The 26,039-nt window shown below is 35.6% G+C and overlaps 1 protein-coding gene across 1 annotated transcript in view; it reads left to right on the top strand.

Moving 5' to 3' along the window:
• Positions 1-26,039, top strand: part of STPG2 (sperm tail PG-rich repeat containing 2) — a 473,086-nt gene that overhangs the window by 128,167 nt on the left and 318,880 nt on the right. The window contains exon 7 of the mRNA XM_063611010.1: positions 23,754-23,861. Coding sequence (XP_063467080.1) covers positions 23,754-23,861 — 108 coding nt within the window. The remainder of the gene's footprint in view (positions 1-23,753; positions 23,862-26,039) is intronic.

Below are 26,039 nucleotides of genomic sequence, written 5' to 3' on the forward strand. Positions count from 1 at the left end.
TTACATTCTTCAACCAAAACACATATAGTGGCTGAATGATTGAAACAAAAAACCACAAACCAAGATCCAAGTATATGCTGCCTACTAGAGGCACACTTTAGGTTTAAGGACACACATACATTGAATGGGAAGGGTTGGAAAGTATAATCCATGCAAATACTAAACAAAGTAGAGCAACAGTGCCTCTCTTTATATCAGGCAAAACACACATTAAGTAAAAAACTGTCACAAGAGACAAAGAAGGTCATTATATAGTGATAAAAGGGCCAGGTCAATGAAGAAATTAAGAAAGCAATTAAAACGTTTCTTGAAACAAATGAAAATGGAAATACAGCATACTAAAATCTATGGGATACAATGAAAGCAGTAAGAGGGAATTTTATATCAGTAAATACCTACATCAAAATAGTAGAACGAATTAAATAACTTAAAAATGAAGCTCAGGGATCTAGAAAATTAAGAAAAAAAACAAAAGTTAGTAGGAAAGAAATTATGGAGATCAGAGGAGAAATAAATGAAATCATGACTAAGAAAATGCAGAAGATCAATGAAATGAAATGAAAAGTTGGATTTTTGAAAAGATAAAATCAATACACATTTAGCCAGACTAACTAAGAAAAAATGATAGGAGACTCAAATAAATATAATCAGAAATGAAAAAGACATAACAACTGAGACCACAGAAATCCGAAGAATCATTAGAGGTTATTATGAACAACTATATGCCAACAAATTGAAAAACCTAGAAGAAATGGATAAATTCCTGCACACATACAACCCTGAGATTGAACCATGAATGATAAAGGGGCCAGCTCATCAAAAGGATGTGATCATAGTAAAATTATCTGCACTCAACATTGGAGCACATAATTTGATATTAACAGATATCAAGGGAAAAATAGGCAGCAATACAGTAATAGTAAGGGACTTCAATAACACACTTTCAACAATGGATATATCATTCAGTCAGAAATTCAGTAAGGAAACATTGGATTTGAACTGTACTTTAGGCCAAATGGACCTAACAGACATATATAGAACATTCCATTCAACAGCAGCAGAGTACATATTTGTCACAAGCACACATGGATAATTTTCCAGAATTGATCATATGTTGGACTACAAAACAAGTCTTAAAAAATTAAAGAATAATGAAACTATATTAAGTATCTTTTTGAATCATAATGGTATGAAAGTAGACATCAATGACTGGAGGAAAACTGGAAAATTCACAGATATATGAAAATTGAATGACACACTTCTGAACAACTAACAGGCCAAAGAAGAAATTAAAAGGGAAATCAAAAGATATCTTGAGATAAAAAAATGAAAAAACCCAACATATCAAAATTTATAAGATGCAGTGAATGCAATTCTAAGAGGAAAGTTTATAGCAATAAATGCCTACATCAAAAAAGAAGGATCTGAAATAAACAAATTAAGCCCAAAGTTAACAAAGAAAGGGAAAGTAAAGATCAGAACAGAACATTGAAATAGAGACTAGAAAATTAATAGAAAGGATGAATGAAAATAAGAGTTGGGTTTTTAAAAAAAGATAAAGAAAATTGACAAACCCTGGGCTACACTGAGTAACAGAATATACTCAAATAAAATTACAAATGAGAGAGGAGACACTATAACTGATACCATAGAAATTCAAAGGATCACAAGACACTGTTGTGAACAATTGTATACCAACAAATTGGATAACCTAGAACAGATTGATAGCTTCCTGGAATATACAACTTACCAAGACTGAATAATGAAAAAATAGGTAATTGAACAGACCAATAATGAGTAAGCAGCACACAGGTGGTTCATGCTTTTTTAATTCACTCCATCAATTTAAGTGGAGAATTTAGTACATTTATATTCAAGGTTAAAATTGATATGTGAGGCTTTATTCTTGTCATAATGTTGTTACCTAGTTGTTTTGTGGATTCTTTTTTTTTTTCTTGTTTATCTTTGTGGTTTGGAGGAGTTCTGTCATGTTATAATTTGATTTCTTTATCTTTCTCCTTTGTCTAGTTGTTTTATAAAGCCTGTGAGTTTTTAGAAAACTATTTATAAAACCTGTGAGTTTTTAGAAAACTATTTATAAAACCTGTGAGTTTTTAGAAAACTATTTATAAAACCTGTGAGTTTTTAGAAAACTATTTATAAAACCTGTGAGTTTTATACTTCTGTTTGTTTTTATGATGGTAAGTATTGACTTTTTGTTTTCATGTTTAGAACTCCTTTGAGCATTTCTTGTAGGACCAATCTAGTGGGGACCAGTTCCCTCAACATTTGCTTCTCTGGGAAGGACTTTTTTTCTCCTTCATTTATGAAGGTTATTCTGATAGGCTATAAAATTTATGGTTGATAGCTTTTTTTTTTTAAATTTCAGAATTCTGAAAATAAGTTCCCAATCTCTTCTAGCTTGTAAGGTTTCTGCTGAGAAGTCTGCTGTTAGTTTGATGGGATTTCCTTCATATGTGACTAGATGCTTTTCTCTTGCTGATTTAGGGATTTTTTTCTCCACAATGACAGCCTGATAACTGTATGGCATGATGAAGTTCATGTTGTAATTTAATTACTGATGTTCTTTAGGCCTCTTCTATCTGGATGTTTACATATCTTGGAAGTCTAGGGAAGTTTCATCAATTATTTCTTTAAATAGATTTTCCAAACATTTTGCTTTATTTCTCCCTTGGGAATACCAAGGATTCTTAAGTTTAGACACTTTATTTAGTCCTATACTTCTCAAAGGCTTTGTTTATTGTTTTTATTTTTGTCTGACTGGATTAATTCAAAAGACCTGTCTTCCAGTTCTGAAATTCTCTTCTGCTTGATTTAGCCTATTATGGAAGTTTTCAACTGTATTTTATAATTTTTTAATGCATTTTTTTATTTCCAGAAGTTTTATTTTTTTTCCTTAAAGGATATCTATCTGTTTGGTAAATTTCTCATTTATATTCTGAATTGATTTTCTGATTTCTTTGTATTGATTTTAAGATTACTCTTGGATCTCATTGAGTTTCATTAACATCAATACTTTGAATTCTTTATCTTGCATTTCACAAATTTTATTTCAGTTAGGATCCATTGCTAGAGAGTTAGTGTAATACTTTGGGGTGTGTCATAACACTCTGCTTTTTCATATTCCAGTATTTTTATGCTGATTACTTCTCCTCTAAAAAACAGTCACTTCTTATTTTTGAATTCATTTCCATTGTGACAGGACTTTGTTTCCTTTAGGGTGTGATTATAATGTATGCTGAGTAGGGGTGTTTGGCTTTGCTTCTGGGTATGTTTGGCGGTGAAGAATCTATGAATTTTTTGATTATAGGTAGACTTAGTGTGATGGCTTTCTCAAATATTGGTTGTAGTGGTGGTGTACCAGGCGGGTGAGCAGGCTCACAGCTTCCTGAGAAGCTGGAGTGGCAGAGGTCACTGAATTGTGTAGACTGACCTCCAGGACAGTAGGTCACACTTGCAGGTAAGATCTGGCTGCAGTGGTGCAATAGGTTTTATGTTTTATCCTTGTTTATCAGAAAAAGCGCTCTAGTGTCCCAGGCATAGTCTTGGCTGTGGAACACTCAGTGTTTGGGTTTTACATTCAGCCTTGGAGCAGGGGGTGAAGCTGTACAGAGCTGGACCAGGCAAATCCATACTTGAGTTCCCCAGTGGCAGCTGAGGCAGTTGGCTCTGACAGGGATCTGGGGGTCAGTTGCCAGATGCCTGGAGATAAGCCTAGGTGAGGACTGGAAAAACTGCTTCTGCACCAATTTCTTTGCACAGGAAGGGAAGGATGGCCCAAATGCATGGTCCATGTGAACAGGTGTGGGGCCCACCTTTTTCTCATACTTCGGAACTGGCTGGGCTGAGTTCCCAGTCCTGACCAAGGGAGTGAGTTGGGAAGCTCAGTAGAGTCATATACAGTCTGGTCTGGCTTTAGATCACAAAGCTATCCTTGGCCTCAAATCTTGCTACCTAGGTAAAATCAGAGCTTGTCAGCAAATCTCTTCCTGTTCTTGTCCTGTGAAGTGGTAGAGTCCAATTATAGTGTCACAGCTGGAATCCATACTCATCTCTCAGTTCTGAGTGTGGAGTCCTCTACCCTGCTCCAGACCCAGCACTCCAATCTCCAGCCTGAGACTCTAATGCCAGTGGCAGTTGCTGCTGCTAGGTTGCTAAATTCTGCCCAGCTTGATATGAGGCTGGATTGAGAATGATTTCCTCCTATCATTTTCCAGATCTGGGAACATGCATAGGGAACTTCCTAGTGCCTTCACTTCTCACAGTCTCTCACAGCCTTTACTTCTCACAGCCTCTCCTCATGTTAGCTTTAGGGATTGGGAGAGATAATGTGCTTTCCCATGGCCTGGGTCACACTGTTCCCCAGTGGAAGGGTGAATCACAGAGGGACACTCTCTTCCTCTTTGGAACTTAATTCTCAGCCATATCCTGTTGTGCAGGCTGTCTGACCAACTTCTCTTCCCCGGGATGTGAAGTGTCCTTTACTTTTTGGTTGAATTCCCATGATCCTTCATGAATAAATTTTCACAGTGTGAATCACTACACTACCAGGTGGGTGAAGCATGCTGGAGAACCTTCTAATCTGCCATCTTGGAAGAAAAACAATATTGAGTAAGGAAATTGAATAATTGATTAAAAACCTCTCAACAAAGAAAAGCTCAGGACCTGATGGTTTAATTGGTGAATGCTAGTAAACATTTAAAGAGTTAACACCAATCCTTCTTAAATTCTTTCAAAAAATGGAAAAGGAGGGAACCATTTTCAACTCATTTTGTTAGCCCAGAATTATCCTGATAGCAAAGCCAGACAAGTATACTATAAAAAAGAATATTACAGGCTAATATTTCTGATGAACAGAGATATAAAACTTCTCAACAATATACTATCAAGTCAAATTAAATAACACACCAAATGAATTATTCACAATGAACAAGTGGGATTTATTTTGGATGCAAGGATGGTTCAACATATTCAAATTAATAAATGGGATATATCACATTACAAGAATAAAAGAAAAAGCCACAGTATCTCAATAGATGCATAAAAAGCATTTGACAAAATTCAGCATTCTTTTATGATGAAATAGTCTCAGCAAATTAAGTGTAGAAGGAATTTACTTCAACATAAGAAAGGCTATATATGACAAACTCACAGCTAACATTATAGTCAATAGTGAAAACTGAAAACGTTTTTTCAAGATCCGGAACTAGACAAGGATATTCATTATCATGACTTCTATTTAATGTAGTATTGGAAGTCCTATTCAGAGCTGTTTGTTCTTTAGAGCATGTGATGATTAATACTAAGTGTCAACTTGGTTGGATTGAAGGATGCAAAGTATTGTTCCTGGGTGTGTCTGTGAGGGTGTTGCCAAAGGAGATTAACATTTGAGTCACTGGACTGGGAGAGGCAGACCCACCCCCAATCTGGGTGGGCATCATCTAATCAGCTGCCAGTGTGGCTAGAATAAAGGAGGCAGAAGAAGTTGGAAGGATTTGACTTGCTGAGTCTTCTGGCCTTCTTCTTTCTCATGTGCTGGACGCTTCCTGCCCTTGAACGTCAGACTGAAAATTCTTCAGGCTTTGGACTCTTGGAACTTATACCAGTGGTTTGCCAGGGCTCTCAGGCTTTTGGCCACAGACTGAAGGCCACACTGTTGGCTTCCCTACTTTTGAGCTTTTGGGATTCAGACTGGCTTCCTTGCTCCTCAGCTTGCAGATGGCCTGTTGTGGGACTTCACCTTGTGATTGTGTGAGTCAATACTCCTTAATAAACTCCCTTGCAAATATATACATCTATCCTATTAATTCCGTCCCTCTAGGGAACCCTGACTAATACAGAGGACTTTTTACATCTTTCTGTACTTAATTTGTTGAAATTGTTTAGTTTTTAGGCAATAAATAAATAAATGTCATCCAAATGAGAAGGAAGATGTAATTATTTATATTTGCAGGCCACATGATCTTATACATAGAAAAGCCTAAAGGCCTCCACCAAAAAATTGTTAAAAATAATAAGTGAATTCAGGTGAGCTGCAAGATACAAAATCAACATACAAATCTCAGTTGTGTTTTTATACGCTAACAATGAACTCCTCCCTCAAATCATTTTAATTACAATAGAATAAAAAATACAAAAGAAAAAAATTAGGAGTAAACTTAACCAAGGAAGTGAAAGATTTACGCACTGGAAACCATAAAACATTGACGAAAGAAATTGAAGAAGAAACAAATAAATGGAAAGATATCCCATGTTCGTGGACTGAAAGAATTAATATTGTTAAAATGTCCATAATACCAAAATTGATCTACATACTCAATTTTATGACTATCAATATTACAATAATATTTTTCAGAGAATTAGAAGAAAAATCCTAAAATTCTTATGGAATAAAAAAGATCCTGAATAGTAAAAACTTGAACACAATGAACAAAGCTGGAGAGATCATGCTACCTGATTTCAAAATGTACTACAAAGCTGCAGTAATTAAAACAGCATGACTTCAAACATACTGTTGGTGTAGAAATAGTCATAAATACCAATAGAACAAACATAGAGAGCCCAGAAATAAATTCATGCATTTATCATCAATTGATTTTCAACCCAGTTGCCAAGAGCACATAATGGGGTAAATAATAGTCTGTTCAATAAATAGTGTTAGGAAATGTGGATATCCACATGCAAATGACTGAAATTGGAACTTTATCTCACACCATATAAAAAGATCAACTCAAAATAGATTAAAGACTTAAATCTAAGACCCAAAACAAAAAACTACTGGAAGAAAACAGAAGAAAAAGCTTATTGACCTTGGTCTGGGCAATAATTTTTTTTTTAGCTATTATCCCCTAAACACAAGCAAACAAAACCAAAAATAAACAAATGGGATTGCAGTAAACTAAAAAGCTTTTTTCTTTTTTTTTTTTTTAACAGCAAAGAAAATAGTCAACAGAGTGAAGGGACAACCTACAGAATAGGAAAAATATTTTTAAACCATACATCTGATAAGGGCTTAATATTCAAAAGATAGAAAGAACTCAAATTGATGGCAACAAAACAAATAACCTGATTTTTAAAATGGGCAAATAACCTGAATAGACTTTTCTCAAAAGAAGAAATACAAAAGGCCAACAGTTATATGAAAAAATGCTTAACATCACTAATCATCAGTGACATGGAAATCAAAAGCAAAATGAGATATCAGCTCCCACCTCTTAGAAAAGCTATTATCAAAAAGCCAGATGACGGCAGGTGTTGGGAAGGATGTTGAAAAAAGAGAATGCTTATATGTTGTTGGTAGGAACATAAATTGGTATAGCCATTGTGGGAAACAGTATGGAAGTTTTTTAAAATATAAAAATCAAACTACCATATGATCTGGAAATCCCACTTCTGAGTATATAGCCAAAGGAGATGAAATCAGTATGTTGAAGACATATCTGTACTCCCATGTTCATTGCAATATGATTCACAATAGTCAAGATATGGAATCAATCTAATGTTCATCAATGGATGACTGGATAAAGAAAGTGTGACATACATACACACAGAGAGGAATATTATTCAGACTTAAAAAAAAGAAGGAAATCCCATTATTTGTGATAACATGGATGAACATGGAGGACATTTTGCTAAGTGAAATAAGACAGACACAGAAAGTTGCATGATCTCACTTACGTGAAATATTAAAAAGTTCAAGAAGCAGAGGGTAGAATAGTGGTTGCTAGGGGCTGGGAGGTGGAGAATATGGGTCAAAGGGTACATTACAGTTATGTGAGATGAATAAGTTCTGAAGATCTAATGTTGTAGCATAGTAACTCTATTAATACAGTTTACACTTGAAAGTTGCTAAAAGAGTAGCTCTTAATTGTTCTCACCACACACACACACACAGACACACGTAGTTATGTGAGGTGATGTACATGTTAATTAGCTTGATTATTATAATCATTTCACAATGTTTTCATACATCAAAACATCACATTGTACATCTTAAATGTATAGAATTTTAAATTTGTCTATTATACTTCAATAAATATAGAAAAAATAATAAAAACTCCAAACCTATATGCCTTCTGATTTTAAAAATTGAATTTGAAACAAAAAGTGAAAAGTATGAATATATTCAAATTGCATTCAGTATGTTGGGGTTTTAAAGTATGGATAATGAATAGATGAATAATTGATACAACCATTTGACCACATTGAAGTAAGAATGTTGTCCAGAAAACACACGATCATATGAGATTTTGAAATGAAATATAAATCTAATGCCAGTGAAGAAGATTACGATTTCATGTAGTCTTTTTAAGTGGCATATATTATTATCCTGAGTGGCCTGAACTCATTACCTCCAAGCCAAAATATTGTGCTTTTTAATGTTGAGAATATTTTCTCAGGATTTTTTAAAACAATCAAACTCTAATACAAATAGCTTGAGCCTGGAATTTGGACTTTTTCCCAGCTCAATGTGTTTTTTTCATCTTTGGAGAAAAAAAAAAAACTGATTATGTATTATTTAGCTAATTTGTAAGCCAATTCCAAATGTTCCAACAGAGCGTGAGCACCTAATTTCCAGGACTGAAAACCACTTAAGAGTGGATTAGAAATGTACTCAGTGTTGTCTTCCAAGTTGAAACACCCAACCTTCCAGCTTCTGCCTGTAAAATGTTACAACTTTTCATCTGTTAGAGTGCTGACAGTAGTCTTTGAGACAGCACTCCATAATTTCTGGGCCATTTATGTTTAATATGAATATCCAGACTTATCAGACAGCCATTAAACTGTTGGCACTATTTATAATGATCAATGATTGTGAATTCAAAATTTTCTAATTAAGTAGAAGCTAGCAAGAGAAATGAACTGCAAATATAACCTAAATTATAAATTAAGCTGTCTACCATTGAGTTGCATATAGCTGCCTTGGTGAAAGACTGCAAACAATATTATCCTTCTCATTGAAATAAAACTTATTTTTATGCTAATTTAAAAATGTATGGCTGGTTTTTATTACCAAAATTAAGAAACATTTTTAAAAACTTACCTAAATTGATGATCTTCATGTGCACTAATTACCTATTAATGAGTGTGCAGTTTAAAAAACTTTAAAAAACACTGTTATTAAAGACATAAGCAAAGAATTTCCTTCATCTTCAGTGTTAATTGCCTTCTTGTTTGTCTTAATGTTCTTAGGTAATTACAAGTAGTCTCAATTTAGGGAATGAGAATTTCTCCATCATTTTCTTGACCCTTCATCCATACGAAATCCATATTGACATTCCACCACACAGAGTCAGAGAAAGTTCTTATTCTAGTACTTTTATTACTTGATGACCTCATCTTCATTTTAATAAGATGAATAAGATGACCTTATTCATCTGCTTGAGGGGTCTATACATCTGGCCAGCTGAGCTACTTTCCTACATCTTTTTCTGATTGCCATTGCCCATCATCTGTACACTTCTTTGAAGAGAAGATATGGGAAATTCTAATGTATTATGTTCACTAACTTGTGAATATAGTAGGAAGTTAGATATTATGTTTTATAACAATGAGAATTGCAAAGACAAAATCAGTCTTTTTATGCTATCAGGTATTATTTGATGTCACTCAGTAGTCTTATTGCCACATAATAATTTACTTAAATAAAAATGAGTAATTGGGCCCTTTTCCTATACAGCACTTCAGAGATTTCTTCAGACCAATGCAATCCTAGTTTCAGAGCTATCAGTGTGTATAAAGATCATGAAACCCTGCTACTACTTATAAACATGGACATTATAATTTCATCATGATAATACTATAACTAGGCTTAGAAAATGCCAACTCGTTGATCAAACCTCTTTTAGACTTTGATTTCACTAGATCTGGAGTTATGTGCAGGAATTTATATATGGAGTAATATATATTTTTTGTCAGCCCTTATGTCATCCAGGTAGAAGAATATTTTTAAATATATTTATACTCTAAGATATTAAAGAGCTCAGTGGGGAATCTAGTGGCTTATGGGCTGAATTTAATCCACAGGTGTATTTTTATAGTTATTTCATAGTTGCTAAAAATTGAGTTAGTTGCCAATGTTTGTAACTTGTGAAATTTCACATACAAATCCAGACTTTCAGTTTGACTTAAAAGTGAACAAAAGAATCTAATAATAGCCAGTTGGGGCTGATTAAATGCTGCTCCTGAGGATAAGGATGAGTGATTTCCTGTATGCCATTTTCCATTTAGCACTGATTTGCCTGCCTTGCCCCAGCAGACATTTGAGTTCTCTATCTTTGCAAGTGTAATAATAATTAATCTTATATGGGTACTTTAGCTTCATTTGAGATTTATAACCCTTAACATTATTTCATTTGGATGTGTTTAATTGTCTGTGTATTATTCATTAAGTGATAATGTTTCTTTTCCTTTTAAAAAGAGGAATTTGGACTTGTAAAGAGCAGGAAGACTATACTGACATTAAGAAACTCTGTGGAAGTTCACGTTGCATTGCATAGTAATAAATGTTAATGAACTCTGAACATTTACATGGCACCAATTTACCAAAATAGACATTATAAATCTTGACTGCTACTAGATAATGTACCACATAGGGTATAGTAATTACAGGAAACCTATACAAGCTATTTGTATAGATTTCCTCTTGGTGAAAAAATTTTGAGTACAAAAGCCTTATATAATTCTTGATTATTGTAGTGAGATTTTCAGGATGGCCACATTTACTCATATTTACTTTACTTCAGAACTTGGGAGTGTAGCTTCAGATTTAAGATATTAAATTTTTGACTCAGCTGAATTACTAATACCAGTGTTGACACGAATTGTTACTCAGCAGATGTAATGTGGAATCTTTTACTCAATTTCATGTTTGGTTAAAACTACATAAGACAACCATCAACTCCAAAGCAATACTAATATACAGTCAAACCTAGCAGCTTACATTTAAATTCTGCCTTTCTTGATATACTTGCCTAGATTTATATGGAAAAGCTACTTTTGGTTTCCATTTCTGTTACTGAACATATAGTCAGCTAACTAGTATACGATTTATCCTGCAAAACGTGTCCTGTCACAAATTAAATTTTTCTGATTTGATCCACACCAAAAACCCATCTGTACATCACCATCATCAAAGACAAAAAGTAGATAAAACCACAAAGATGGGGAAAAAACAGAGCAGAAAAACTGGAAACTCTAAAAAGCAGAGCACCTCTCCTCCTCCAAAGGAATGCAGTTCCTCACCAGCAACGGAACAAAGGTGGACAGAGAATGACTTTGATGAGTTGAGAGAAGAAGGCTTCAGACGATCAAACTACTCCGAGCTACAGGAGGAAATTCAAACCGAAGGCAAAGAAGTTAAAAACTTTGAAAAAAATTTAGACGAATGTATAACTAGAATAACCAATACAGAGAAGTGCTTAAAGGAGCTGATGGAGCTGAAAGCCAAGGCTCGAGAACTACGTGAAGAATGCAGAAGCCTCAGGAGCCAATGCGATGAACTGGAAGAAAGGGTATCAGTGATGGAAGATGAAATGAATGAAATGAAGTGAGAAGGGAAGTTTAGAGAAAAAAGAATAAAAAGAAACAAACAAAGCCTCCAAGAAATATGGGACTATGTGAGAAGACCAAATCTGTGTCTGATTGGTGTACCTGAAAGTGACAGGGACAATGGAACGAAGTTGGAAAACACTGCAGGATATTATCCAGGAGAACTTCCCCAATCTAGCAAGGCAGGCCAACATTCAGATTCAGGAAATACAGAGAACGCCACAAAGATACTCCTCGAGAAGAGCAACTCCAAGACACATAATTGTCAGATTCACCAAAGTTGAAATGAAGGAAAAAATGTTAAGGGCAGCCAGAGAGAATGGTTGGGTTACCCACAAAGGGAAGCCCACCAGACTAACAGCTGTTCTCTTGGCAGAAACTCTACAAGCCAGAAGAGAGTGGGGGCCAATATTCAACATTCTTAAAGAAAAGAATTTTCAACCCAGAATCTCATATACAGCCAAACTAAGCTTTATAAGTGAAGGAAAAATAAAATACTTTACAGACAAGCAAATGCTGAGAGATTTTGTCACCACCAGGCCTGCCCTAAAAGAGCTCCTGAAGGAAGCACTAAACATAGAAAGGAACAACCGGTACCAGCCACTGCAATATCATGCCAAATTGTAAAGACCATCGAGGCTAGGAAGAAATTGCATCAACTAGCGAGCAAAATAACCAGCTAACATCATAATGACAGGATCAAATTCACACATAACAATATTAACCTTAAATGTAAATGGACTAATTGTTCCAATTAAAAGACACAGACTGGCAAATTGGATAAGGAGTCAAGACCCATCAGTGTGCTGTATTCAGGAAACCCATCTCGCATGCAGAGACACACATAGGCTCAAAATAAAAGGATGGAGGAAGATCTACCAAGCGAATGGAAAACAAAAAAAGGCAAGGGTTGCAATCCAAGTCTCAGATAAAACAGACTTTAAACCAACAAAGATCAAAAGAGACAAAGAAGGACATTACATAATGGTAAAGGGATCAATTCAACAAGAAGAGCCAACTATCCTAAATATATATGCACCCAATACAGGAGCACCCAGATTCATAAAGCAAGTCCTGAGTGACCTACAAGGAGACTTAGACTCCCACACAATAATAATGGGAGACTTTAACACCCCACTGTCAACATTAGACAGATCAACGAGACAGAAAGTTAACAGGGATACCCAGGAATTGAACTCAGCTCTGCACCAAGCAGACCTAATAGACATCTAGAGAACTCTCCACCCCAAATCAACAGAATATACCTATTTCTCAGCACCACACCACACCTATTCCAAAATTGACCACATAGTTGGAAGTAAAGCTCTCCTCAGCAAATGTAAAAGAACAGAAATTATAACAAAGTGTCTCTCAGACCACAGTGAAATCAAACTAGAACTCAGGATTAAGAAACTCATTCAAAACCGCTCAACTACATGGAAACTGAACAACCTGCTCCTGAATGACTACTGGGTACATAATGAAATGAAGGCAGAAATAAAGATGTTCTTTGAAATCAACGAGAACAAAGACACAACATACCAGAATCTCTGGGACACATTCAAAGCAGTGTGTAGAGGGAAATTTATAGCACTAAATGCCCACAAGAGAAAGCAGGAAAGATCTAAAATTGACACCCTAACATCACAATTAAAAGAACTAGAAAAGCAAGAGCAAACACATTCAAAAGGTAGCAGAAGGCAAGAAATAACTAAAATCAGAGCAGAACTGAAGGAAATAGAGACACAAAAAACCCTTCAAAAAATTAATGAATCCAGGAGCTGGTTTTTTGAAAAGATCAACAAAATTGATAGACCGCTAGGAAGTCTAATAAAGAAGAAAAGAGAGAAGAATCAAATAGACGCAATAAAAAGTGATAAAGGGGATATCGCCACCGATCCCACAGAAATACAAACTACCATCAGAGAATACTACAAACACCTCTATGCAAATAAACTAGAAAATCTAGAAGAAATGGATACATTCCTCGACAAATACACCCTCCCAAGACTAAACCAGGAAGAAGTTGAATCTCTGAATAGACCAATAACAGGCTCTGAAATTGTGGCAATAATCAATAGCTTACCAACCAAAAAGAGTCCAGGACCAGATGGATTCTCAGCCGAATTCTACCAGAGGTACAAGGAGAAGCTGGTACCATTCCTTCTGAAACCATTCCAATCAACAGAAAAAGAGGGAATCCTCCCTAACTCATTTTATGAGGCCAGCATCATGCTGATACCAAAGCCTGGCAGAGACACAACCAAAAAAGAGAATTTTAGACCAATATCATTGATGAACATTGACACAAAAATCCTCAATAAAATACTGGCAAACCGAATCCAGCAGCACATCAAAAAGCTTATCCACCATGATCAAGTGGGCTTCATCCCTGGGATGCAAGGCTGGTCCAACATATGCAAATCAATAAATGTAATCCAGCATATAAACAGAACCAGAGACAAAAACCACATGATTATCTCAATAGATGCAGAAAAGGCCTTTGACAAAATTCAACAACCCTTCATGCTAAAAACTTTCAATAAATTAGGTATTGATGGGATGTATCTCAAAATAATAAGAGCTATCTATGACAAACCCACAGCCAATATCATACTGAATGGGCAAAAACTGGAAGCATTCTCTTTGAAAACTAGCACAGGACAGGGATGCCCTCTCTCACCACTCCTATTCAACATAGTGTTGGAAGTTCTGGCCAGGGCAATCAGGCAGGAGAAGGAAATAAAGGGTATTCAATTAGGAAAAGAGGAAGTCAAATTGTCCGTGTTTGCAGATGACATGATTGTATATCTAGAAAACCCCATCATCTCAGCCCAAAATCTCCTTAAGCTGATTAGCAACTTCAGCAAAGTCTCAGGATACAAAATCAATGTGCAAAAATCACAAGCATTCTTATACACCAATAACCGATAAATAGAGAGCCAAATCATGAGTTAACGCCCATTCACAATTGCTTCAGAGAGAATAAAATACCTAGGAATCCAACTTACAAGGGATGTGAAGGACCTCTTCAAGGAGAAATACAAACCACTGCTCAATGAAATAAAAGAGGATACAAACAAATGGAAGAACATTCCATGCTCATGGGTAGGAAGAATCAATATCATGAAAATGGCCATACTGCCCAAGGTAATTTATAGATTCAATGCCATCCCCATCAAGCTACCAATGACTTTCTTTACAGAATTGGAAAAAACTACTTTAAAGTTCATATGGAACCAAAAAAGAGCCTGCATCACCAAGTCAATCCTAAGCCAAAAGAACAAAGCTGGAGGCATCATGCTACCTGACTTCAAACTATACTACAAGGCTACACTAACCAAAACAGCATGGTACTGGTACCAAAACACAGATATAGATCAATGGAACAGAACAGAGCCCTCAGAAATAATGCCGCATATCTACAACTATCTGATCTTTGACAAACCTGACAAAAACAAGAAATGGGGAAAGGATTCCCTATTTAATAAATGGTGCTGGGAAAACTGGCTAGCCCTATGTAGAAAGCTGAAACTGGATCCCTTCCTTACACCTTATACAAAAATTAATTCAAAATGGATTAAAGACTTAAATGTTAGACCTAAAACCATAAAAACTCTAGAAGAAAACCTAGGCAATACCATTCAGGACATAGGCATGGGCAAGGACTTCATGTCTAAAACACCAAAAGCAATGGCAACAAAAGCCAAAATTGACAAATGGGATCTAATTAAACTAAAGAGCTTCTGCACAGCAAAAGAAACTACTATCAGATTGAACAGGCAACCTACAAATTGGGAGAAAATTTTCGCAACCTACTCATCCAACAAAGGGCTAATATCCAGAATCTACAAAGAACTCAAACGAATTTACAAGAAAAAAACAAACAACCCCATCAAAAAGTAGGCAAAGGATATGAACAGACACTTCTCAAAGGAAGACATTTATGCAGCCAAAAAACACATGCAAAAATGCTCATCATCACTGGCCATCAGAGAAATGCAAATCAAAACCACAATGAGATACCATCTCACACCAGTTAGAATGGCGATCATTAAAACGTCAGGAAACAACAGGTGCTGGAGAGGATGTGGAGAAATAGGAGCACTTTTACACCGTTGGTGGGACTGCAAACTAGTTCAACCATTGTGGAAGTCAGTGTGGCAATTCCTCAGGGATCTAGAACTGGAAATACCATTTGACCCAGCCATCCCATAACCGGGTATATACCCAAAGGACTATAAATCATGCTGCTGTAAAGACACATGCACACGTATGTTTATTGTGGCACTATTCACAATAGCAAAGACTTGGAACCAACCCAAATGTCCAACAGCGATAGACTGGATTAAGAAAATGTGGCACATATACACCATGGAATACTATGCAGCCATAAAAAATGATGAGTTCATGTTCTTTGTAGGGACATGGATGAAACTGGAAACCATCATTCTCAGTAAACTATCGCAAGGACAAAAAACCAAACACCGCATGTTCTGACTCATAGGTTGGAATTGAACAATGAGAACACATGGACACAGGAAGGGGAACATCACACTCTGGGGACTGTTGTGGGGTGGGGGGAGGGGGGAGGGACAGCATTAGGAGATATACCTAATGCTAAATGATGAGTTAATGGGTGCAGCACACCAACACGGCACATGTATACATATGTAGCAAACCTGCACATTGTGCACATGTACCCTAAAACTTAAAGTATAATAATAATAATAATAAATTCTTTGAACTGAAAAGTAAGAATGATACAACCTCTCAAACCTGTGTAATATAGAAGTAGAAGAAAAGAAGTAACAAAAATCAAGGCAGAACTAAATGAATTGAAACAACAACAACAACGAAACAATACAAAAGATAAATGAAAGAAAAAGCTGGTTATTTGAAAAGATAAATAAAATTAATAGATCATTAGTGCGATTAATGAAGAAATGAAGAGAGAAGATCCAAATAAGCTCAATTAGAAATGAAACAGGAACTATTAAAACTGATACCACAGAAACACAAAAGATCATGCAAGGATATTTTGAACAGCTTTACGCACATAAGCTAGAAGACCTAGAGGAGATGGATAAATTCCTGGAAATAGGCAACCCTTTTAGATTAAACCAGGAGGAAAGAGAAACTCTGAACAGACCAATAACAAGCAGCAAGATTGAAATGGTAATTAAAAAGCTACCAACAATAAAATGTCCAAGACCAGATGGATTCACAGCTGAGTTCTGTCAGACATTCAAAGAAGAATTCGTACCAATCCTATTGACACTATCCCACAAGATAGAGAGGGAATCCTCCATCAATTATTCTATAAAGCCAGTATCACCCTCATGCTAAAACCAGGAAAGTACATAACAAAAAAAAAAAAAAGAAAAGAAAACTAAAGACCAATATCCCTGATGAACACAGGTGCAAAAATCCTCAACAACATACCGGCTAACAGAATCCAACAGCATATAGAAAAGATAATCCACTATGATCAAGTGGCTTTCATATCAGGGATGCAGGGATGGTTTGACATCTGCAAGTCAATAAATGTGATATACTACATAAATAGAATTAAAAATCACTTGATCATCTCAATAGACATAGAAAAAGCATTTGACAAAATCCAGCATTCCTTTAGGATTAAACCCTCAGCAAAGTCGGCATAGAAGGGACACACCTTAAGCTAATAAAAGTCATCTATGATAAACCCACAGGCAACATTATACTAAACAGGAAAAAGTTGAAAGCATTCTCCCTGAGAACTGGAGCAAGACCAGGATTCCCACTTTCATCACTTCTACTCAACATAGTACTGGAAATCCTAGCCAGAGAAATCAGACAAGAGAAAGAAATAAAGGGTATCCAAATTGGTAAAGAGGAAGTCAAACTATTGCTATTTGCTGATGACATTATCGTATATCTGAAGACCCAAAAGATTCATCCAAAAAGCTCCTAGAATCGGTAAATGAATTTAGCAAAGTTTCAGGATACAAAATTAATGTACACAAATCAGTAGCTCTGCTTATACCAATGGTGATTAAGCTGAGAATCAAATCAAGGCTCAACCCTTTTACAATAGCTTAAAAAAATACTTAGGTATATACTTAACCAAGGAGGTGAAAGACCTCTCAAATGAAAACTACACTGCTGAAAGAAATCATAGATGGCACAAATAAATGGAAACACATCCCATACTCTTGGATGGGTAGAATCAATCTTGTAAAAATGACCATATTGCCAAAGCAATCTACAGATTCAGTGCAATTCTCATTAAAATACCACCATAATTCTTCACAGAACTAGGAAAAACAATCCTAAAATTCATATGGAACCAAAAAAGACCCACATAGCCAAAGAAAGACTAAGCAAAAAGAACAAATCTGAAGGCATTACATTACTTGACTTGAAACTATACTAGAAGGCTATAGTCACCAAAACAGCATCGTACTGATACAGAAATAGGCACATAGACCAGTGGAACAGAATAGAGAACCTAGAAGTAAACCCACAAAGTTACAGTCAACTGATCTTTGACAAAGCAAACGAAAACATAAAGTGGGGAAAGGACATCCTATTCAACAAATGGTGCTGGGATAATTGGCAAGCCACATGTGAATGAATGAAACTGGATCCTCATCTCTCATTGTAGACAAAAATCAGCTCAAGATGCATCAAAGACTTAAATCTAATACTTGAAACCCTAAAAATTCTAGAAGATAACATTGGAAAAACTCTTCTAAACGTTAGCCTAGGCAAAGACTTCATGACCAAGAACCCAATAGCAAACACAACAGAAACAAAGATAAATGGATGAGATTTAATTAAACTAAAAAGCTTCTGCACAGCAAAAGTAGTAATCAGCAGGGTAAACAGACAACCCATAGAGTGGGAGAAAATCTTCACAATCTATACATCTGAGAAAGGACTACTATTCAGAATTTATAAGAAACACTAATCAGCAAGAAAGAAAACAAACAATTTCATAAAAAGTGGGCAAAGGACATGAATAGACAATTCTCAAAAGAAGATATACAAATGGCCAACAAACATATGAAAAAATGCTGAACATCAATAATTGCTGGGGAAATGCAAATAAAAATCACAATGTGACACCACCTTGCTCCTGCAAGAATGGCCATAATAAAAAAATTAAAAAAAATTAGATGTTGCCATGGATGTGGTGAAAAGGGAACAGTTTTCCACTGTTTGGTGAGAATGTAAACTGTTAAAACCACTATGGAAAACAATGTGGAAATTCCTTAAAAAACTAAAAGTAGATCTACCATTTGATCCTGCAATCCCACTACTTGGTATCTACCCAGAGGAAAATCAGTCACTGTGCGAAAAAGATACTTGCACACACATGTTTATAGCAGCACAATTTGCAGTCGCAAAAGTATGGAAGGAGCCCAAATGCCCATCAATCAATGAGTGGATAAAGAAAATGTGATATATATATATACGTATATATATATATATATGTGTATATATATGTGTGTATATATATATATGTATATATATGTGTGTATATATGTGTGTATATATATGTGTGTGCATATATATATATATATACACCATGGAATACTACTCAGCCATAAAAATGAATGAAATAATGGCATTCACAGCAACCTGGATGGAATTGGAGACCATTAATCTAAGTGAAGTAACCCAGGAATGGAAACCCAGTCTCACTCATGAGTGGGAGCTAAGCTATGAGGATTCAAAGGCATAAGAATGATAAAACGGGCTTTGGGGAATCGAGGGAAAGGGTGGGATGGAGGTGAGAGACAGAAGAATGCACTTTGGGTACAGTGTACACTGCCTGGGTGATGGGTGCTCCAAAATCTCAGAAATCACCACTAAAGAATTTATTCATGTAACCAAATAACATCTGTTTCCCAAAAACCTATTGAAAGAAAAAAATGATAGTAATAATCATTACTGATGATGGTATAGGAATAAAGCTTAAACTGTATGTTTTTTTTTCCCAGTTTTCCAATCCCTGCACATAATGTGATCAAATGGAAGATTATAGTTAAGTTTTTAAAGAAAGAAAATCATTTTTTTGTTAGGTTACAGAAGAAAAGATGCCATAACCTGTTTCAATAAATTTTAAGCTTTGTTTCCACGGCAGTATACTTTCAAGGTCTGGGTCTTATCCCTTAGAATAGATGGGATTAGTAAAAGATGCTATGATAGTGATTCATTTTGTGCCAGTCTGTGGTTCTTTACTGTGCTTGAGAATCATCTGTGGGGCTTATTAAAAAGTAGATTCCCATACTCAACAAGATTCTGATTCATTAGGTCTAAGATGAGAACTGGGGGGCTATGTATTTAATAGGTTGATATTAATGCAGGTTGTCTTTTGGTCACAATTTGGAAAACAGGATGAACATCACAGCATTTTCTTTTTTTTTTCTTTTCTTTTCTTTTCTTTTTTTTTTTGAGACGGAGTCTCGCTCTGTCGCCCAGGCTGGAGTGCAGTGGCGCAATCTCGGCTCACTGTAAGCTCCGCCTCCCGGGTTCACTCCATTCTCCTGCCTCAGCCTCTCAGAGTAGCTGGGACTACAGGCGCCCGCCACCACGCCTGGCTAATTTTTTGTATTTTTATTAGAGACGGGGTTTCACCGTGGTCTCGATCTCCTGACCTCGTGATCCGCCCACCTCGGCCTCCCAAAGTGCAGGGATTACAAGCGTGAGCCATCACAGCATTTTCAACCTTTGCCTAGGGTTGGTCTCCTCAAAGTGTTTTCTCTTTCTTTATAATGTCATAAGTGGAAACCTGCCCTTTAGTGGTCAGTTCTCACAGACTTATTTTGGAGCTTATTTCTAAGTGGCTTATTAAATCCGAAACCTAGCTTTTTAGAAGCAAGGACCTCATTTGATTGTTCTATGTTATTTTAGTGAAGGAAAGTTCAGCAACATTAGGATCTTTACAAAAAAGCAGAAGAAAAGAAAAAGGAAGTATTTCTTGAAGGATTCAAGATTCCATTTGTCCTTTCGTGCAAAAAATTCTTCTTAAGTTGAAGTATATTCATTTATAATTCACATGTAATCTTTTCCCTATGACCCCTAGTAGTGACCACTTACACAACTGTTGAAAATAGTAGAAAAGTAATTCTGGTTTGTTAGTAGCTGATGATTTTGATCATGTTGGCCTACATAGCACTCTCCCTTTATCTACACCTTCACCTCCTGTGGTTTTAGTTACTTGTGGTCAACCACAGTCTGAAAATATTAAATGGAAAATTACAGAAGTAAACAATTTGGTTTAAAATTGCACACCATTCTGTGTAGTGTGATGAAATCTCTCAACTTCTTGCTTTGTCCCACCTGGTAGGTGAAGCCCATTAGTCACTTAGTAGCTGTTTTGGTTATCAGATTGACTGTTGGGGTATCCCAGTGCTTGTGTTGAAAGAACCCTTATTTTAACTAATAATGGCTCCAAAGTGCAAGAATAGTGATGCTAGCAAGTTGGATATGCCAAAGAGAAGTTGTAAAGTGCTTCCTTTTGAAAGGTGAAAGTTATTGACAATAAGGAAAGAAAAAAATTATATGTTGAGGTTGCTAAGATCAGCAGTAAGTATGAATCTTCTATCTGTGAAATTGTGAACAATATTATAATTGTTCTATTTTATTATTAATTATTGTTATTAATCTTTCTGTCTAAAATATAAGTTAAACTTTATCATAGATATATATGTATAGGAAAAAAACATAGTGTATACAGGGTTTCATACTATCCTCAGTTTCAAGCATTCGCTGGGAGACTTGGAACCTATCCCTTCTAGATAAGGAAGGAGTACTGTACAGGGAGAAGAAGAATACGGCATATCTGTATGGCTTCAGAAAATAGGCTAACGCTATGTGTTTGAATTTATGCTCCCCATATTTCTATATTTATTGCATATTTTGCAGGTTTATATAGCCACAGAATTTTGTAGAAGTTTCTTTTCTTCTGAACTTAACTTACTACAAGTTGATAGATAAAAAAAATCTTACATATCATTGCTGAGGTGCCTCTTTTCTACCAGCCAGCAAATAATGGCAAGAATCTGCTCATTTGAGCCAAGTGTCATGCACTTTTGGATAACTTTTTAGAATCTAACCTATTTAAAATAAAAGATACTTCTGTATTAGTGTCTTGTAAATTTTTAGTTTCTTCTAAATTTTTTTTTCAAATTATCAGTTTAAAAAAATACATAGGATTTACATATTTTATCATAATTAGAAATGGCTGGCCAGGCGCAGTGGTTCACGCCTGTAATCCCAGAACTTTGGGAGGCCAAGGCGGGCAAATTGCTTGAGCTCGGTTCAAGACCAGCCTGGGGAACCCAAGACCAACATGGCAAAAACCAATCTCTACCAAAAATACAAAAATTAGCCGGGCCTGGTGGCGCATGCCTGTGGTTCCAGCTACTCAGGAGGCTGGGGTGGAGGACTGCTTGAACACGGGAGGCGGAGGTTGCAGTGAGGTGAGATTGGGCCACTGCACTCCAGCCTGGGTAACAGAGTGAGACCCCATATCAAAAAACAAAAAGCAAAAACAACAAAAAATAAGAATTAGAAATGGCTAATGCACTTATTTGGAGCCACATTATTTTCAATAGGAGCCCATCGTCAAATTCATAATGTAATCAGTGAAAATGTAGGATTCAATTCATGTACCCATCCATTCTTCTTGCAAATATTAACTGAACCCTACTGTGTTTCAGGTACTCTTCTATACTCTAGAGATACAGCAGTGAGCAAAACAGAAAAAGAAAATGACTTGGCCTTTCTGGAGCTTAGAGTATAGCAGAAAATATTATTTTGGATAGTAATAAATAATAAGGTTAAAAAAAGCAGAGAAGGGGACATAAATTGTTTGGAGGTGGTAATGAAATTTTAGATTAGGTGGCCTGAAAATGACTCATTGAGAAGGTGACATTGTGTAGTGACCTGATTATAATGAAGGAGTAATCTGAAGAGAACATTTGAAGCAGACAGACTGCCAAATGCCAAGGTCCTGAAGCAGATATATGCCTGATCTGTTTGAGGAAGATATGTAGCAAAGTGAATGAGGGGAGAGGGTAGTAGGAGATGAGGTTAGAGAGGTAATGTGTGTGTGTGTGTGTGTGTGTGTGTGTGTGTGTGTGTGTGTGTGAGATTCAGACCATATTAAGGATTTGACTTGTGTTCTGAGACTGGCAACCACTGGGTGGGTTTGAGAAGTAGAGTGATACAATCTGACTCGGATTGTGGAACAGCTGCTTCACTGGCTGCTATGTCAGTAGATTGAAGATGGGCAAGGATGGGAGCAGGGGGCAGTTAGGGGACTTTTACAATAATTCAGGTAAGAGATGGTAGTGGCTTTGATCAGAGTGGTAGTTGTGGAGGTGGAGAGAAGTGGTTGGATTTGGAAATATTATAAAGATAGAAATGACAGGATATAATGATAGAACTTCATTATACATCTAATTTATAAGCCAATTATTCAATTAGTAAATCAAGGAGTAATTCGTTCAGACAAAGAAAAATAGTTTAGGTGTGTATGAAGCAGAAGATTGGAATCTAACTATTTTTTTAGTATAAAAGGTACTTTATCAATGTAATTAAAATATTTGATGATAAAAAATAGTACTTCTTAATATTTATTTATATGACTAAGAAAATAAAAAACTCAACCTCAGAACTTACTGAATTAATTCTTATCTGTTATAAAGTATCTAGTTAAAAGCTTAATTTCTTACAATTAACATATGTAGTTAAACTATTTCCCAAAGCCTATTTGTTGGAAAAAACACGTTGATTTACATACATTTAAAAAGACAGTACAAAATTTTTTAGAGACAAGCTAGCTGTATACTTTTAAATGGAAGAACTAGAGAAGTCATTTTTCATTTTTCTTTCTTCATTTTAGTAATGATGTGAAGAGCTGGATAATTTTTTCTGAGCTTTATCAGTAGAGGGCAGCAAAGTTTCAGGTAGTGTGTTTTCAGGTTCAAGGGCTGCTTTGCTAAGGAAATCTTTTTTGCTGCTCTTGTTTGTTCCAGCTTGCCTTTTAATGAAGTGCTTTGGTAATATTATATAGGAATTCACTTAAAAACTCTGTGGCTGTGGTTCAGATATTTAGCCAACTCTTCCCTTAGGTGCTATAGATCCTTTCTTAATGAGAACATGTATTTCTTTTTGTGATTTAGGGAGTACCAGGGCCTGGAAAATATGACATTAAAAGTCAATTTCAGAAGATAGAAAGTATGACATCAAATACAAATGATGCATCTCCTGCTTTTCTTTCTCAATCCCAGGTAATGGTCTACAGCCATTTTCATATATAGAGTCTAATAGGCATAGTGTGAGGCCAGCAACACGTTCAATGATGTTTAAAGGTTATAAGAAGAAAAGTGATATTTAAGCAAATTGGAAATAGACATGGTCTAGGAAAAATATATTGCCAAAACATATGGGTAAAATGAAGTGAAATAAAATTAGAAATACACAGATGAATATTTGAATAGAACCATCTATTAAACATTTTCTATTAAGCAAATTTGCATATATGAATGTGCAATTCAGTTTATAAGAAATGTCTTCTTTAGTCTGTTTTAAAATATGCTTTGCCAATGAATGTGTGGAGTGTTAACATGTAAGCTATATAGGCTTGCATCTCTTTCTGAAAAGGTTCTGAAGGCATTCTGTGGAGCCTGGCCATAGGTCATTTCTACAGTTGCCACTGGGGCCTTCACTAGTGATACAACAGTCATAGAATATATTTTGCAGTAACCATTTCACATACTGCCAGGAATATACTAAGAGGAGCTGAAAGTATCTAACATATTTGTAAGGCAAGGCGATTATAATACTAGCAAACCTTTATTATGTGGCAGCCTCCAGACCAAAGTGATTGTGATACTTATCCACCTATGGTATGTATGGCTCTGATTATCTTATTTAACTTGGGAAGATTATTAACCTTCAGGTGACTATAGACGACTACTTTGATTTTATTGTAGTTAAGATACACCTCCTTGGAGACAAGTAGATAGATTGCAAGTATATTTGGAGATAAAATTAACATGATTTTTAATGGACTAGATGATGTTATGAGGGACTGGGAGGAATCAAGAATGAATACTAGATTTCTGCATCGAGCAACTTAATGATGCTTAAGGTACTACAAGAGATGGATGTGGGGAAGACAGGATATTTTCTGTGTGTGTGTGTGTGTGTTTGTGTGCTCTCACGTGTGCTTGCGCATGTGCCTGTGCATGCATGTGCGTGTATGTGTGCCCTTGATTTTTTAAAAATACGATTTTTACAAATAAAATCTCAGGTTTCATACTATTTCTGTTAATCTGATATGTAGCCCTAACCTTACATCACTTGACACCAATCATATTTTAAAATATATTTTTAGAAATAGAAAAGAATATCGTATCAATTTGGTTTAAGGGGATAATGGGGAAAAGAATAATGGCTCTGCAGTAAAAGATATGGAAGAGTTAAAACTGAACAGGATAACCTGCTAGGGGTAATGTAATGTTTATTTGAATATGAATAGATATATATAAGTGATTATGATAGAAAAACAAATAACACAATTAACAAAGTAGACTTAGAACACAATTTCTGGTTTGTAGGAATAAAGACAGATACATTTCTGAGATGCTTATTTTAGTCATTGATTTAGGAGTTGTCAGGCATTTTATCTAAATGAATTGAATTGCCTTATGTCTTCAATTATTAATTTTAAATACATAATATTTCCTTTATGACAATGGCTCTTACCCCTGGATGCACATTAACAACATCTGAGAAATTTAAATACATTCTAATACCCAAGTGCCAACATGTCCTTTGCTCTTCCTTCCAGAGATTGATTCAGTTGGTTCAGAATAGGGCCTAAACAGCAATATATATATTTTAATTCCTCAAATAATTCTAATAAGCAGCCATGGTTGAAAACTATCATTTTATAAACATTATACTTAGCATCTAAAATAATAAGATAGTATTTAGGAAAATAAATTTGGGAATCCTTTTAGTACTTCCAATAATAAATTATTATTTTAGTAGTGTTAATATTTACCTACTTTACACAACTCAAAAGAACATATATGTTGTACTATATTTTTGTCTAAAAAAGATAGGAAAATAGGAAAACATACACATAACTACTTGGCTATATAAATATGATGAAGATAAACCAGAAAACAATGATGTTAGTTATCTACAAGGGATGGTGAGGAGGTAAAGTGCAAGCACTGGTATGCTGCTGTTTATTTGTACTGGCTTGCAAGACCCAATTGTTAAGTTTCCAGTTTTGCAAGCTGGCTGACATTATGTTGGTAGTGTGAAATTAGCCACTGCTGTGGGTGTATTTACACCACGGAAATCAGCAAATGTTGCAAATTGAGACTTTTCTGTCCCAAGTGGCACGGCATCCCCAACAGGGGGCGTAACACTTCTTTGACTACACTTCAAAA

Source organism: Symphalangus syndactylus, chromosome 10 (assembly GCF_028878055.3).
Source record: "Symphalangus syndactylus isolate Jambi chromosome 10, NHGRI_mSymSyn1-v2.1_pri, whole genome shotgun sequence".
Taxonomy (NCBI): Eukaryota; Metazoa; Chordata; class Mammalia; order Primates; family Hylobatidae; genus Symphalangus; species Symphalangus syndactylus.